Source organism: Corapipo altera, unplaced genomic scaffold (assembly GCF_003945725.1).
Source record: "Corapipo altera isolate COAL_440 unplaced genomic scaffold, ASM394572v1 44b, whole genome shotgun sequence".
In the NCBI taxonomy this organism is placed as follows: Eukaryota; Metazoa; Chordata; class Aves; order Passeriformes; family Pipridae; genus Corapipo; species Corapipo altera.
Window position 1 is genome coordinate 4,205,501 of NW_020884932.1, and position 16,190 is coordinate 4,221,690.

The 16,190-nt window shown below is 34.1% G+C and overlaps 1 protein-coding gene across 2 annotated transcripts in view; it reads left to right on the forward strand.

Moving 5' to 3' along the window:
• The window catches only part of BBS9 (Bardet-Biedl syndrome 9), a 284,671-nt gene that overhangs the window by 48,824 nt on the left and 219,657 nt on the right, over positions 1 to 16,190 (forward strand). For both annotated transcript variants that reach the window (XM_027659381.1, XM_027659382.1), the window contains exons 10-15: positions 3,286 to 3,467; positions 6,733 to 6,809; positions 8,942 to 8,995; positions 11,428 to 11,530; positions 12,426 to 12,530; positions 14,528 to 14,542. In XM_027659381.1, the coding sequence (XP_027515182.1) occupies positions 3,286 to 3,467; positions 6,733 to 6,809; positions 8,942 to 8,995; positions 11,428 to 11,530; positions 12,426 to 12,530; positions 14,528 to 14,542 (536 nt within the window). The remainder of the gene's footprint in view (positions 1 to 3,285; positions 3,468 to 6,732; positions 6,810 to 8,941; positions 8,996 to 11,427; positions 11,531 to 12,425; positions 12,531 to 14,527; positions 14,543 to 16,190) is intronic.

The following is a 16,190-nucleotide window of genomic DNA, read 5'->3' on the forward strand; positions in this document are numbered from 1 at the left end:
AAAACCGTTATAACTGATTACCCATATTTTTCTTATTGTTTCTATTGATGTACAAATTCATGTACAGCTTTTAACAAGGAAAGATTACCGAAAAAGGCTTTTTTATATTTCTGTATGCTTCATATTGAGCAATCTTCTTGAGACCCTGCAGAAGAGAAGCAAAGGAAAAGTGTGATTTGTAGCACTGTTTTCTTAAACCAATGCTTTTGTCTCTGAGATAGTGCAGACCTCAAGGGTGTCATGACTAATGGGAAAGTTGGTTGAAATGAGTTTATTTTAAGGTGGAGTTTCTGAATGTGCATTCTGTAATGCTGACATAAACTCAGAAGTTAAGGAAAGCATATTTTATATTGGTAAATTACCTCACTGATTTAAGTTGATCTCTTATGATAGACTGAGGAGCTGCAGATGACTGCCAGCTTACAGGTGAATAGGAAGGCCTGTGTTTACAAACCACTTTTGAATGTATTATACCTTAGTAGTATATCATCAAAGACTTATTGCTAACAGTGTAGCTATATTTCTTCATGCCCTTATGATTTACACTCAGATGTCCTCATAGATCTTTCCTTATTAGATTAACAGATGCAAAACCTCAAGAAAGAAATTTTAAGATGGTCCAAAGCCGTTGCTGGAGAATTTTAGAAATTGTCTGGTTTTCAGATGTCAGTTTTCTTTCTTCAGCTGTGGAACAACCTCATGATGCAGTTTCTCTTGTTGTCCCCCTTTTTTTTTTCTCAAAAAAAGAAAAAGTTATTATTTGCTGTGACTTAATAGCAAAGTGTGGGGCAGTGTCTTTGGCAGCATGGTAGCATCTTCCTCAACAATACCCAATTTTTAAAGCCTTTGCTGCAACCATGACCAATCTGGCAAATCTCCTTGTAAACATTTGGCAGGCATTAACAAAGTCCTATACATTAGGTGTAATTTGCGTACTTTACTAAGACTGTGTTGTGGTTCAAGTATTCACAATAGTCTGTCCCCTAGCATTGTTCATATACAGAACTCAGGGCTAGCCCAACGTATTTGTTTCATGTACCATCCAGAATTCTGTAAATGTCGCACAGATGTGTGTTGTACAGAGCTTTTTGGACATAAGAAAACTAGGAGGAGTGTAATTTCAACAACAGACCCAGTCCTGAGCAAGGAAGCCAGCTATAGTCGACAACAAATATTCAAGTAGCCAGAGAAACCAGGACTCATGTTTAGTTCCAGTTCCTCTTGAGAGTTTACAGTTTGTCAGAAAGCCCCTTTGGGATGCAAGCCCCAAGCTTAATGGTTGCAAATAGGCCATGGCGTTTGCAGAATGGCTGCTAACCCAAGTACTGGATGTGGAAGTTGAAAATCAGTGTTAAGTCTTCTACTTTCTTTTCTTAAAGTATTTGTTAGGGGAGTCTTGGCATCTCAGCCTTATGTGCTTGCAAAAACAGCTTCCTATTACAGTTTTGCAGGGAATGCTAATACACGTTAAAAGTTGCAGTGGTAGCTGGAAGCTTTTCTGTGGCACAAGTAGTCCCGAAAGAAAAGATTTTTTTCTGTTTAAGATGAGCTTATATAGTAGATAAGGGAAACAATGTGTTTGAGCCCTTTTAGGTGCCTTCTGTTCGAGAAGGCAGTTCAGATTTGCATGTTTCACCTTTAGCAAAGAACTAACTGGGGTTACCTGTTGTCCGAAAAAAACTCACAAGCAGTTTCCATACATTCATAATTCAACAAGGAGACTTATTTTTTTCTTTCAGTAAGTAAAAATTACTTTCTGTAGAAAGAGAAAGATCAAGTTTATCTACAGCAACTACTTATTTGTATAGTGCCCAGTGGGGTCTTCATTCCTGAATGCAGTTATGATGTAACTGTACAGAGTTCAGATGATCTCAGTTGCAGTGTATTTTTTCCAGGTTATTTGGCTGCAGTTGTGAAACCACCACCGGGATTGTGGCCTTAACATACTATAAATAGGCATTTTGGACAGTCCAATTGGACCACCAGTTGTCAAAATGAATCTGTGTCACCTGTTTGCTTTTGTAACAACTATTAATATGCAAATTTTGGAATGAGGTTTCCTATCTGGGTGTTCTGGAGCCGTGCTACAAGACAAAGTAGGAAACCAGAGAATTCTATTTCTTTTATATAGCTACCTGGCTTTTGTTCTACATATATTTGATCTAGAGAAGGCACTTTAAAGGTATCTTACAAGTGTCAGTTAAAAGAATTTTTGTTTATTCTGTATAAATTATAGCTTGAACACTTATATAAATGCAGTATTTTTGCAGGAGTTTAATTAGTGGGATAGCGAATTAGGCTTTCTTATCCAAATCACTTTTTTATATCTAAGAATTAAATTTGATCTATGGCTCAAATACAACTGCCATATAAAACAAAGGCAATTTCTGCTGTAAGATGTTCTAAGTATGGAATAAGAGCAAATTACTGGCATAAATGTGTTTTTTGTTTATGAAAATTAATACAGGCTTTTAATTTAATTACAAATAAACATTTTAAAAAATAAATTGAAAGTTAACTTTCTCCTGACTTTTACTGTTAACATCTGAGCTAGTTTTTCTTTCCTGTCAGTTTGTCTTCTGTTTAGGAATAACTGTCAATGTAAGGAAAACGTTGGCAGTACTCCCTATTGTCTCATAGGTTGTTAAATACTTTCCTAAATCTTGCATTTGCACTGTACAGATCAGATAAACAAAATGAGTGAGATTTTTGTAGGAGCAATGAAGTACTGTTCCCTTGAGAGAAAAGAGACTATAGTGTAGCTAATAAAGCACTCATTTGTATTGATTCAGAGGAGTGTAAGGGGAATGTTCTGGATCCATGTGGTTTCCTTTCTGAAAGATACTGCAGAGAACAGCCAGCCAGCATTTGAAGCCAGCACAGTAGCTGCAGTAGCAGCCAAAGAATTGTTTAAGGGAACTATTGATACCATCAATGACCTACTGCTGTCTTCACTGTGAGCATCTTCCATCCATTCCTGATTTCTTCTTACACATCCTTTCCCTTCCCTTCCTTTACTGGGTGTTCCACTCATTACAAAGATTCTGAGGTGTTTTAGCTGTCTAACACAAATTTGTTCTTAGGTGTGATTGCAGCAAGTGGGAGTAATGTTAATGAAAACATCTGAATTGAAGAATAAATATTGTTATTTTCTTTTGGTCAAGGGATATTGTTAAAGCCAGGAAGTTCTATTGTATTTGTAAGTGGCACAGTAGAAGCAGCATATTTTCGATGTTACTTCTGTGACTCTTCCCAATTTCTTAGTGAACCTTTTTTTTTGTGCAGAGACTTGAAGGGTGTTATAGTCACTCTGACTGATGATGGGCATCTTCAGTGTTCATACCTTGGAACTGATCCGTCAATCTTCCAGGCTCCTAAGGTTGATGCTAGGGAAATAAACTATGAAGAAATGAATGCTGAAATGAAAGAGCTTCAAAAAATCATCAGGGAGGCCACAAAAACACAAGGTATACTTTTTCCTTTTCTGTATTTTTATGTGCTTTTATCCACCTAACTTTCCTTTTAGCACTTTAAAATATTTTATTTTCAGACTTTAACCATAATTACATTTCTGTAGGAAATTTAATATTTAATAAAGTTGAGCTTTTAATAGAAAAGCATGCACACAAAATCCTAGACTGTAAGGCTCTTGAATGCAGGGTTTTTCTTTGTATTTTCATAATGCCTGTTGGAACTTTCGAGAAGTTGACTTCAGGTTGCAGATAATTCTCAGTAGTGCAAAGGTTCAGAGAAAAAACTGACTACCCAAAAGCAAGAAAACTTGAAGAATTTCAACAGCCTGATATAATTAGGGTTCAGAGAGAGCAAAAGTATTGCCAGATTCTGTTTTATTATTACAAATGACTTTGTAAGTCATGAAATTAACAGAGAATTACTTTTGTTAAAGCAACTTTTCTGTTTCTATAATTTCTTTCAAAAGCGTATTTGAAGAACATACTGAGAGATATCAATACCCAAATAACTGATCATAATAAATTTTGGAATTGACATACATTTCTAATAACTTGCATTGATTTTATTGAAGTAAGGGCACATAATTTCTACAGAGCTTCAAAGCTTGTGTTTTCATAAACATGAAACATGGGTTTTTAAACTGTGTATGTGACTTGCACAGTAAATTGGAAGAATGTGATTTTACAGGAAACAGTGGAAAAATCTTAGACAAATAGAAAGAACAAATTTTCCTGATGATAGTGAACATGTTCTTAAAATGCATAAAAGAAATAGTCATTGCTTTCTATGTGAAAAAGAGTGAAAAAGCTCACAGTTGAAATTCCTAGAAAATAAGAAATTATTTATCTGCAGTCACAAGTTTGATTCTACGACTCAAAGATTTCTATATTTTGTAATTACATATAACTTCATCCATTATTGTGATAGACTAATATCAGGTTTTTAATTTTCCAAATCCAGAAATGTTTTATATAAGCATATAGATGTGGATAAATTCCACTGATTTTTACCACAACTCTTCTTTATAAGTATTAGACATTTTTTTCTGGCTATCATAACCAAAGGAAAGAAAAGTATGAAGGAAGGAACAAATCCATTTGAAGTGAATCAACTTTCACTTGTTAGTTTTAAGGTATTATGTGGAAGACTGAGAGAGAGAAAGGAACTGTAACTATCCTTTTTAAATATTGTAATAACTATCACAGTATGATTGACAAGTTTACTTTGAATATTGTTGATCTTTTCACCATTCTCTCTTCCTCTTAATTTTCTTCCTCAGTATGTCTAATCTGGTCTAAGTGCTGTTTTCAGATGAGTTTTTGTAAATGCTCTTTCCATTGTGGAGAGATGCTCTAATGATGTCTTTGGCTTTAACTGGATGTAAAACTTGTGAGAGAACCTTTTTTTTTAAAACAAAACATTTTACTTATGATGAATGCCAGCCAGTTTTGGATGTTTTGGGCTTTTTGCATTTTGACTTTTTTCTGAAAACTTTAGCTTGAACCTTGATTGCCATTAAGTTACTCCTGAGCATGACCTTTAAAATGAGCTGTTAACTTTTTTGTCTTTTGAATTCATGCTTGTGCAGTAAGAGCTTGTATTGTTTTGAAAATATCTAACCTTATATGGAAATAATTTTTCTTTGTTTCATTTTGACTTTCAAACGTGGAAGGTATTTAGAATTAGGTCATCATATTAAAAAAACCCTTAGAGTACTTATTTCCATAAATGTCTTGTATTTCTGTCCAGTGCTGACCATTAAACTGTTGAACTTAAGCTGTTTTATACATTTTGAAGTATAAGGATTTACATTATAAACTGATGAAATATTTTAAAATCTTAACTGTTTTACTAACTTAAATCTAATATTACTTGCATCAGTCTGGATGACATAAGTGATTAAACATACGTGTTTTGGCTCAGTTTAGTAGTAACAAAAAGCTGGTACTTATATGTAAACTTTGTTCGTGATCTCAGTCCTTCTTCTAATAGAAAAATGTCTGTATGACAGAAGTTGCATCATAGTTTGCTTGAAGAAGCAACCTGAAGAGAAATAATTTAGAAGGGATAGAAAAAGAATGGATTGGGCTGATCTATGTGTATTTGGGAGAACCAGTTCTTTTTAATTCTGGCTGTATGAAACAGGCTTATACTTCTTTTGTAGGTGGTATTGGAGAAACGTGTTTTGCCTTTGTTTTTCTTCCTTGTGGCAAAGAGAGGCATTTTTCTCTGAGCACAAGGAAATGAAAACTTATTTTCTGTCTTCATCAAAATCTTTTCCCTAGACCCTCTTGTTAGAACAAGATGTGTGCTGTCTACTAGTTCTGGGTCATTTTCAGGACCTTCTGTGTAACAAAATTCTTTCAGCTTTCTGAATGTGCTCATGCTCTCAATTATTCAATTAGTACATTAATTTCCCCTTTACATCAAGTTTTTACTGGTTGTTACTTTAGAAACTATACATTTACTGTTTGGATTTTTCATTTTCCAATACATTTAGTCTTAAAAAATAAAAGTTCTTTTCAGAAAAATGCAAATACCCTAGAGCTGGGCTTCTGGACTCTTAAGTAAGAGGAGGTTATACAATTCATCATTCCTTTTAATTTGTAAAACTTTTTTTTACGTATATGAATCTGTGTAAGGTTTTATATCATGGATATAAATAAGTTCATACCATTCTTTGCTTTGTATGTTGACAGTACTGGAAATCATCTGGTAACAAATTGTAACCAAGCCCCGTATAATGTTCTATACATAAAACTTTCATATACTTCTTAGGCAGAGGAATTGTGTAAGATTAGACCATTAGACACAGAATTTTTCTTTGTCTAGCATATTCATTATCAAATTATTTAGAGGAAAGTACCATGAGGTGTATGGTGTGTTGTTTTGGAAGTAGTTCTTTATTACTGGTGTATTACCATATGCATGTGGGGACAAAAGTTTAAAAATATCTTATGGCCTCTGAAGATAATGGATATTAGGTGTAAAACCTTGTTACAGAATGCATCTAAGTCCTTTTTTGTACATAAATTAGAAATCCAAAATGACAGCCAGGTTTAGGTTTTTAGAAATCTAATAAAATTGGGAAGCTTCTTTGGAAATATCAAAAATCATACGCATTGCTATTTTTTCTTTTCAAATTTGTATTCAAATTTGTGAATTTGAAACTTGATGCTGTTGAAATTGTATTATTTTTAGAAATGTAGCTACATGTTTGTTAAAGAAGAGCTGCTTTACTTTTTCTTTTTCTTTCAGATATTTTACCTGAATCTGAAAAACAGAGAGATCTAACTGTCACAGCAGAGGTTTCACCTGATTTGGATGCAGAATCTGTATGTACCTGTATGAAAAGGGAATTACTCTAAAAATATAAGTTTCACACATGAATAAATGAGGATTGATCATGGATAGTGATTACTATATATTTTTATTTGTGGGACTGAACTGTATAGCCCTCAGTTTTTCCTCAATTAGGAGACACTTTTATTAAAGATTTTAACTAGAATTTATTAAAATTATTTATTATCTTCTGTCTTGGGACCATTAGATTCTTGGCTAAGCAAATGTAAGTGAATGAGAACTTAGGATATGGAATAACTTTGGGGTGAGAAGTTGTACTGGTGAGCAGTTTAACAGTAGAAGTGTCATCCTTAGATCTTTGAAAGATAAGATACTCAAACCACTCAGTTGCATTGTAAGAAATAACCTTTCTCTGGCAAGCCATTTTTCAGTATTGTCTGGTGTTGCAGCCTAATTAATTTATTCATTTTGTATATATAAGGAGCTTACAAAAAATTATTCAAATTAAGATTCGGGAGAGCTTATACTGTCTCTTAAAACTTCAAAATTCAACATTTCAGAACATATTTGTTGCACTAGACCATCTGTAATGAACCATTTCTGGCCACTAATTTGTGCAAAACTGATTTTCCTGGGCTGCTTGCTGTTTAAAAAATACACAAGGATATTATTCTCTGATAAAGGGACTTCTTTGTGATGTGTGCTAGTCTCCTTGACTAGCTGCAATAATCTACTTACAACACTTAGAACTGTTAGGTACATAGAATGTTCTAAGGCTGCTGTACTCATTTGCTCAACCTTCCAGGTGCAATTGGTCTGTGTCATATATAAGTAACTCATAATATAAATCAAACCACAGCTTTGAATCTGTATTTCCTAAGGCTGCCCATATGTCTTAGTTTGCTGTGTGGTTGACTTTTCTGTGTGTTTTTTCAGTTGGCATCTAGAAGGGAAAAATCTGATAAGATACTTCATGGGGAAGGATCAATAAACAAATGTAGGAACAATTTTAGGGCTTCTACAGTGACCTTGGAAATCACAGGCTTTCAGATACTGCTTCTGCACTTGTAAAAAGATTGAAATTGCAGTGTGTGTGTGTGGTAAGAGCAAAGAGGATATAGATGTATTAAAACTGATTAGATAAGCAAGTGGAGGACCAGTCTGGCTGTTTAACACCACCTCCTGTGTATGGCCTCTGATCCAGGAAGTCCAGATAATTTCTGAGACTTGAATATACTAAGAGTCCATCTCTTTACACCTCTGCTATTGCTTGAGGATGAGGCACTGGTCACCAGAGATAGTGAGCATGGCAAGCCAATATGAACATAACTGTCTTTAACTGGAAAAGGTACATAATGTACAAATGAAAGTCCTACTTCTAGAACCCAAAGAGCCTACCAGCTTCCTGACTTTTTAGGAACTTTGCAGATGTGGATCTTATACTGTTTTTAATTTACTCTTTTATAATGAGAAGTTATAAGGTCAAATCAGTAATTTGGTATTATAGCGATATGTTTCTTTATAATAGTTTACACAGGAACATTTTCATTAACTGTAGTGACTGACCTGTTTCAAAATGAAATATAAACATAAAATAAAATTAAAATATACTGCAAGGTCAAGATGAATTTTGAAGTAGATGGAATTGCCTGTTGAAATAGAAATTAGCAGGAGTATTAAAGTGCCTACTATAATTTTCTTTTAAAGTTTAAGGTATATTTCAACTATAAGATAGTGTGTGAAGATTTTATAGGATGTACTATGGTGTGTGTGTAATATATTGGCAGATTGCAAGTCACCTTTCCCTACTGAATAGCAGAAGGTATTTCCAGAATTTGAATAAATATACAGTGGAAAGTAGTGTGCCAAACAAAACAGTTTCAAATATTCATATATACATCAGAGTGTATTAGTTTCTTATGTACACCACATTCATGACCTTTTGCTATCCTTTTTGCAGGCAATTTCAAACAGAGACTTTACATTTTCAGAAGGAACTCAGAAATGTATTCTGTGTATGTTAATCTGTCATAGGAATGACAAGTCCTTTAATCTTAATTCTGTGTTTACCAAGTTGATGGTAGGAAAGTAATATTGCATTCATTGTGTTCACTCATTCATGTGGAACATTGAATTTACTCTGTTTTCGTCTTTTTCTTCACAGCAAGCCATTGAGAGTGAGGTAAAAGCAGAGGCAGTACCATCAGTCACAGTAAAGGTACTGTGATTAACTCAAACAGTAGCATTCAAATAGTGGTGGCAAATTGTAAGAAAATGTCTCTTTCTGTGTATTTCACTAAGAACATGAAAATGTGTAAAATTTGAAATGCAATAAAGGCTCAGTGTTTTTCCTCCTTAGTATGACACAAGGTGTCATTATAGGAAGCCTTCTGCTAAAATCAAAAGGTGATTGCAGTTTTATTTTTGATAAGTAAGAGGAGACAAGAACATTATTAGCATGCAGTGAAGTAGTTTTTGAAGTCGTGAGAATAATTTTGCCAACACCTTTCAAAGGCAATAAATGTTTCATTACTCAAATGAGAGGTTTATCCTCTTCAGCTGCCTTTTGTAAAAAAGACTTTCATACCTTTTGCTCTTGAAAAAAAAAATAGTAGGAAAATCTAATTAGAAGATTGATGTTATTGCACTCCTCCATGAGAGTTGGTACCTGTAACTGATTCTAAAGAAAGTGTGAGAGTGTGTGTGTGTATGCAAATGTAGTTTTTCCTCAGTATTGCCTAAAAAGGATCATGATTTTTATTTCAGAGTTTAAGAGGATCTTCTAAGAATATCAAGGAAGCCTCATTTTTGAGAACATTTCAAGTTCTCCTCTTGGTCTTGAGTGAAAAGTTCAGAGGGTAACTGGACTGTTTGAACCAGATTCTCTTAGACTAGTGTGGTTTAGTCGTACTTGGTCCAACAAATTTCTCTGCATTTTTAAATGCTAAAACAATACGGGATAAAGTCATAATTCTGATAAAGTCTTGATAGTTTTGCTCAAAGAAATTCAGATGAATGGCATTGGACTTTGGACCAGGCTTTTTGAGACTATAAGGCTATGTTAAAATATGTAATATAAATTTAAATTACCTCAAGACAGGTGTGAATTTATCAGCTTTTAGTTTATATTGGTGCCAATATATTGTATAAGTGAGTTATTACAGTGGAAATCATTGTGTTTATAATTGCCAAATTAAATTCTTGGGGAGTGGTTATGATTTCAGTACTGGGAACACAGGTAATTCCCATTGCCTTCCTTTATCTACTCGTTATTGCTATTGTAAGAGCCAAGGTAAACCCTGTTTAAAATGAGCATGGATGTGTTTATATGTTTAATAAGCTTTTTAATGAGAAGACATTATAATTAATTCTGCTTTCTCTTTTCTTGTTTATGTATGTCATACCTTTTAGTGAAACAACAATAGTAAATGAAGGAGTTACCATGCACTCAGTTTTTTCTAGAATCTTTTTTTCCTGTCATAAGTTCCTTTAAATGATCATGTCTCCATTTCTTTGAGAAATGCACCACAGTAGTATTTGCCAGAAACTTTAAATGTCACTGTCCTGTTTACTGATTCTGAAGAGTGCAGTCTCATGTCTGCATGTTTTTAACTCACTTAATTGGCATAATATCTTCATTGATTCCATCGACATTGTTCATGTTATTGAGATTCTGGGTTCATAAAATGGGTAAAGTTTACCTGACGTATGTATAGAGGTAGATGTTATTCTTCCTTGCTAGCATTATAACGATGGATAATTTGGGAACCTGTTTGCAACTCAAATGTACTGTGAAACATAAATCAATGATGATGTTAATTATGTTAAAGTAGGCAAAGTTCCTAACGCTTTAGTAATTTTATAACTAATAATATTTTTCTACACTGATTTAACTTGGATGTAATGAGCTCCTTCGTAGACCAGCAGTACAAAACAGATGATATTAGGTATATGGTCCATGTCTATGCAGACCATATTCAGATCTCAGTCACCACTATACTTCCATTTTAGATATGAGTTAAGTACATTCTTTTGATACCCATTAGTTTTGTAGCAGAGTAACTGCATACAATAGAAACAGCGAGAGCCACTCCAAATTTATGTTTAGGTCAGCTCTCATAATCTGGAGTTTTTATTGTTCTGAGTATTTTGATTGTCTTATTTTGTTTGCAGTAAAAAAGTCAAATAAGAATCTGAAGTTATTCAGAAGACTATGTATTGCTCTTTGCAGTTAAAGAAAGGAATTTATTTGGTTAGCTTAGATTTTATTATTTTTGGGTTTTTTCGCTTTAGTCACCTAAAAGATTCAACATTTTATTTTTGTTTACATTAGAATGAATGCACATGACCACTTGCAAAATATTGACATTTTCATTACCACTTAAGTATTGGTTTGTCTTGGGTTAAAATTACAAAAAAATGAGAAATTCCCTCAGGTTTTTTAAACCTTACAAGTTACTACATTTTTTTTTTGGTCGTAAGTAAATAAAAACTGTGAAAGGTTTGAAGTTGAAATTTTAAATTCTGAAACGTTGTTGAATTGGTCTTTGCAAATTTTTTATATGTTTTTGTTGGTTGTGTCTTTTTTCCTGCTGTACAGAGATAAATTTGTTGCTTCCCTTAAATACTTCTTTGTGTCACTTGATTTAGATAACAGTACAGAGCAGAGTGACTGCACAGAAACCGAGCCTGGCAGTCTGTGTGCAAGCTCCATTAGCAGTGACCTGTGACCAGTTCGTCTTTGATGATTTAGGTAAATTATTATAGTACCATTACAGTATCTGAGGATGTTGGAAAGGTGTAGTCCAGCTTCCATCAAATGCATTGTTGCACTCCACGTCTTCTAGATACTGCCTAGTGGAGGAAGATGGAGTAGAAAGGAACGGAGTTGCACTGTCGATTGTGGTATGATGGGTGGTGGGTGAGGAGAGGTGGGGTGGCAGCTTTATGATGGAGGCAAAAAAAAAAATCAGTTATTCTGGAGTACTTCTGCTGGGGTATTTTTTTTTTGCTGATAATTCTGTCTATGTAGAAATGGCAGTATTGAGCTACAGGCAGGGACAGAAAGTTTGTGTGCTGGTGGACAGTCTAGCATATGTTCTCAGCTTAGCATCAACTGTTTAAGGATTGTAGCCTTTTTCTAACTTTGTTGATGAGACTGCAGGTGGAATTGCCTTGAATGCTATGTGGAGCTCAAGATCAGACAAGTGTGCCTGCTGTTTCAGTTGTGACTACAGACCATTTCTGCTCTAAATTTGTGCAGTAATGGTCCCTATTGAAATAGGGCTTTATTGACTGCTGTTCTCATCTGAAAGGACAGTTCTTTTGTTTTCTCAACATGTGGCAGGAATGATGACTGATGGCTTTGTAAAATATTAAAATCATAACATAAAACTGCATCTGTTTTTATTTCTCCATATTCAGTGTGCTGAATTGTTTTACTGGTTATGCTTCAAGATAGCTGGAGGCCCTAGTTTGCCTTTTACAAATTAAAGATTTTTTTAAAAAAGCACGTACCGTGATTTGATGAAGGTGAACTAATGGAAACAACTACCATAGTTTAGCAGAATAATTCCCAAACTGCTAGGAAATATGTTGTGTTCATTTGGATGCTCCTATTACTTGATTTAATTTTGTGTTGTTTTTAGAACCAGATTCATCTGAAACTGTGGTCCTGTCTGTATTTTTGAAGGGGAATTGTACTCCGTCAGAACTAGAAGGAAGTTGCATGGTTTCATATAATATACCAACAGGTAAGCCACTGGAGATTTAAATTGATTTACTTTTTTTGAGGCCTTTTTCCTCACATATTTCTTATAAATTTTCTTTTGAAATATATTGAAGACAGTAGTAATTAAAGAAATAATGCTTATCTAGTCTTCAGTTTTAGTTAATATTTTATGTTGCATCAAGTTATGTAATTGGCCTTACAGAGGTAAAGTCATAAGCTTGTTGCTTGTGAAACAGCTGTGCCAGCTTTCCCATCTTGTCCTATCAATTTGCTTCTGTTCTGCTCTTTAAGGGACCATCTCTTGGAGTGAGAAGTTGGTTACGCCTTTATGACTATTCAGCTTTCTGGTCTGCTGACAAATGTGATGAAAACTACCTCCCCACAGAGGAGGAGATTTGAATAAGCATTAGGAGTGATTATTCATCACTTCCTTTTTAACAGATGAACATATTCATTCTAAACAAAAAAAATAACCCAAAGGATAGAAACCAAGTTGTTATTTTGTAATGCCCTAATGACCCTAGTGATAGAATATGTAACTTTTTCCTGATATCCATAACTGATTAACTTAGTTTTCTACACACAGCTTTGTGAATATGTCAGACTACTGAGAAACTATATTTGGGAGGACTTCCATGTTCAGTTAAATGCTGCATAAATCAGTTAAAGCTGTCACTTCTTCACTTCTTACTGCTTGGCTTTGCTCCTGCACCTCCTCCTCTGTTGTTCTTACGCAATCAACGGTTGTTTCTCAGCCAGATTTGCTGATTTAGTTCACTGTGCAAAGACAGAGCTATGCCAGCAAAAACGGAGTAGATTGACATGAAAGACTTATAAGTTAATGTAGGGCTTCTGTGAAGGGTGGTGGTCTTGAGTACCTTATCCAATATAGACACTTTTATGTAAGCATTTCCTTCACATCACTTCACACTTGAAACATTGTGTTTATGGTGATAGTCTAGACTGTGCTATGACTGAAATGTTTATTTCTAGACAAAAGTGGAACTCATGCTTTTAAAGAACTTGATCTTACCCTCTTTAGACATGACTTTCAGATATGTGCAGAGGGTGGGAGTGGAAAGGATGCTCCTCCTTCTTGAGAGCCTGCATGAACAGCTTGTACAACTTTAGTCCCTCTGTAATGTGATTCTGACTTCATATTCCTTGTGAATGAGATACTGTACATGTGTAACTATGTAAATTAGTGTTGTGGATTAGACAGGTTTTGTGGGATCACTGTACAGGTGACTTATCAGTATCTTGGATCCTCTGATTTCGAAAGCTTGCTTTTTGTTTTGCTGGTCTTGTTTCTGTGATTTTGCTTTGGAAGGCCAGCAAATGAATGTTTTATTTCTTTCAGGTAATACTAGTTAAAAGTACGCTTATATTTTAGTTGTTAGGTTGGATTTGGCAATTCTTTTCGTTAGGGGAGTAAAGAAATCTTAGATCTTAAGTATGTTTCATGGTTTATATGTGATTAAAAAAAAGAACGAGCAGATATGACATCTAACAGAATTAGGCAACTGAAGAAGTAATTTTAAAAACTTGCCTTTGATGGTCGAATTTTGAAGACTTTTAATTAAAGGAACACTATTAACCTATGATAATTCAATTACATATAAATACTAGTGTCGCTTGGCAGACAAATCCTTAAGTGTAATATACTAGTAAATAAAAATTAAGTGCCTTTGTGACTTCATTTTATCTGAACAGAGCCTTTTTCCTCTTTTGTTTTTTTAAGATATCCGTGTCTGTGACCAAATCAGTCTTCAGTCTATCTCTGGGATTCATCCAGCTGAAGTTTAATGAGTCAATCAGTTGGATGGGGTTGCACTACTGATGAATGTGGTCTCATGTCTGGTTTTTGGCTAGTATCATATCTTTATGTATTGTCTACTTAACAAATGTGTCTTAAGTTCTTAAAAACCTGTTACTGCATTTTCTTTTTTTTCTTATTTGAGTAATATCTCATGTATTCTCTTTTTTTTTTCTTTTGTCCCATTGCTGGTTATACGATAGAGCTCAATCCTGAAGGTAAGTGAATGAAAAAATGCAAAGTTTGAATAGTTTCATGAGTGACAGTATATGCTGAATAAAGCAGCATTGGAAGGGAGCTGTTATTTTAGCTATTATTTCTACAAGTTCTTATTATCCTTGGTTTGATGCTATGTAAGTGTGAATATAGAAAATAGAAAGTAGTAAAGACATTTCTTAGTGAAGTATATTGCACTTCCTTGTGTGTAACAGGAATTTTACAAAGTATTAAGTGCCTTCTGCATTGAGATTGGAAATTGAGAACAATTGTGTGATTTTTCTTTACCATATTTTTAGCAATTTTTTTCAAGTTTTAACAAGAACTAAGGCAACTAAATTGTAGCTTTGTTTGGTGCAACTAGAACAACTATTAAGGATTTGTGACCGGTGCTATGCTGTTTGGACTGAGTAACTCTGAGAATGATGTCACAACATCTCTTTGTTTCAGTTCCCATTGGAAACATCTTATTCAAGGCTAAAAGGCTGCTTTCTATCTGAGACTACCAGCAGTACAAAAACTCTACTGTGATCATGGTAGCTATGATTCTTGAAAGAGTACAATTAAAAGACAAAACAAGACTGGAAAATTAGCTTATGTATACGTAGACTGAAAAGGGAGAAGAGTAGTTTTGCAGTGCAGTAGTAGATGTGCTGAGAAGATGTAATGCTTGTACAAAATATTTTATGAACTTTAATAATATATAGTAAATACAAATTCCTTCATGTTTTGGGAAGGTGAAGTAGTTGCTTGTCATAGGTTTAGAGATCAACTGAAAGGGTATTTTCAGTTTTGCAGTTTTCCTATACAGAAGTTATAGATAGATGTGCATTTGAGTCTTATTTTTCAATACTTATGCTCTTTTGAGCATAGTAAATGAAGTAAAAAGTAAATAACTATGTTAATGGTACCCTTCCTTTTCTGGTTTCCGGATATTTCAGTGAACCCTACAGGAAATAGATGCTAGAACCATCTCAATAAGATACTACTCTTGACAAGAATACTTATTTTCTTGTGGCATATTTCTGCTATACAAAGTATTTTAAAAATTAATCATCAATAAAATATAATAAAAGAAGTGTATATCATTTCAAAAAATAACATCCTAAAAATGAAAAATTGGAGTTTTTGTTAAGAACTATCTACTCAAGATGCAAACCTGCTGCTGAAGAGAATATTGCTGTGATTCTACGCAGCAGACTTTGTAGAATCATCTGGGACAAAATCTGTTTGGATTACTGTGAGGTGCACTGGACTACTTAAATTCAGGGTTGTGCATACTGGAACAAGTATCAATTCTGAATATTTAACATGGAGATCTGAGTTCTAATGCTTTTTTTTAATGCTTTTTATAATGTACATTAATGTTATGTTTCAAATTTAATTAAATGAATAACTTGGAAGTGAAATAGTAACTACAAGGCATTAACTGTTTTATTACTTTTATCAGACAACTGCATAGTATGCCTTTACAAACTAGTACTTTATGAGATGTTAGACAGTTTCTATTGTGTTTCAGGTTAGAAGAGAATCTGAAATTTTTCCCCACTTTTGTTTTCTTTATTACGGAGCGGAAATTATGTATCATGCAAAGTATCAGAACTGTAGATGAAGTGAGAGGTATTGCTAGACATATCATCAGCAGGCTGA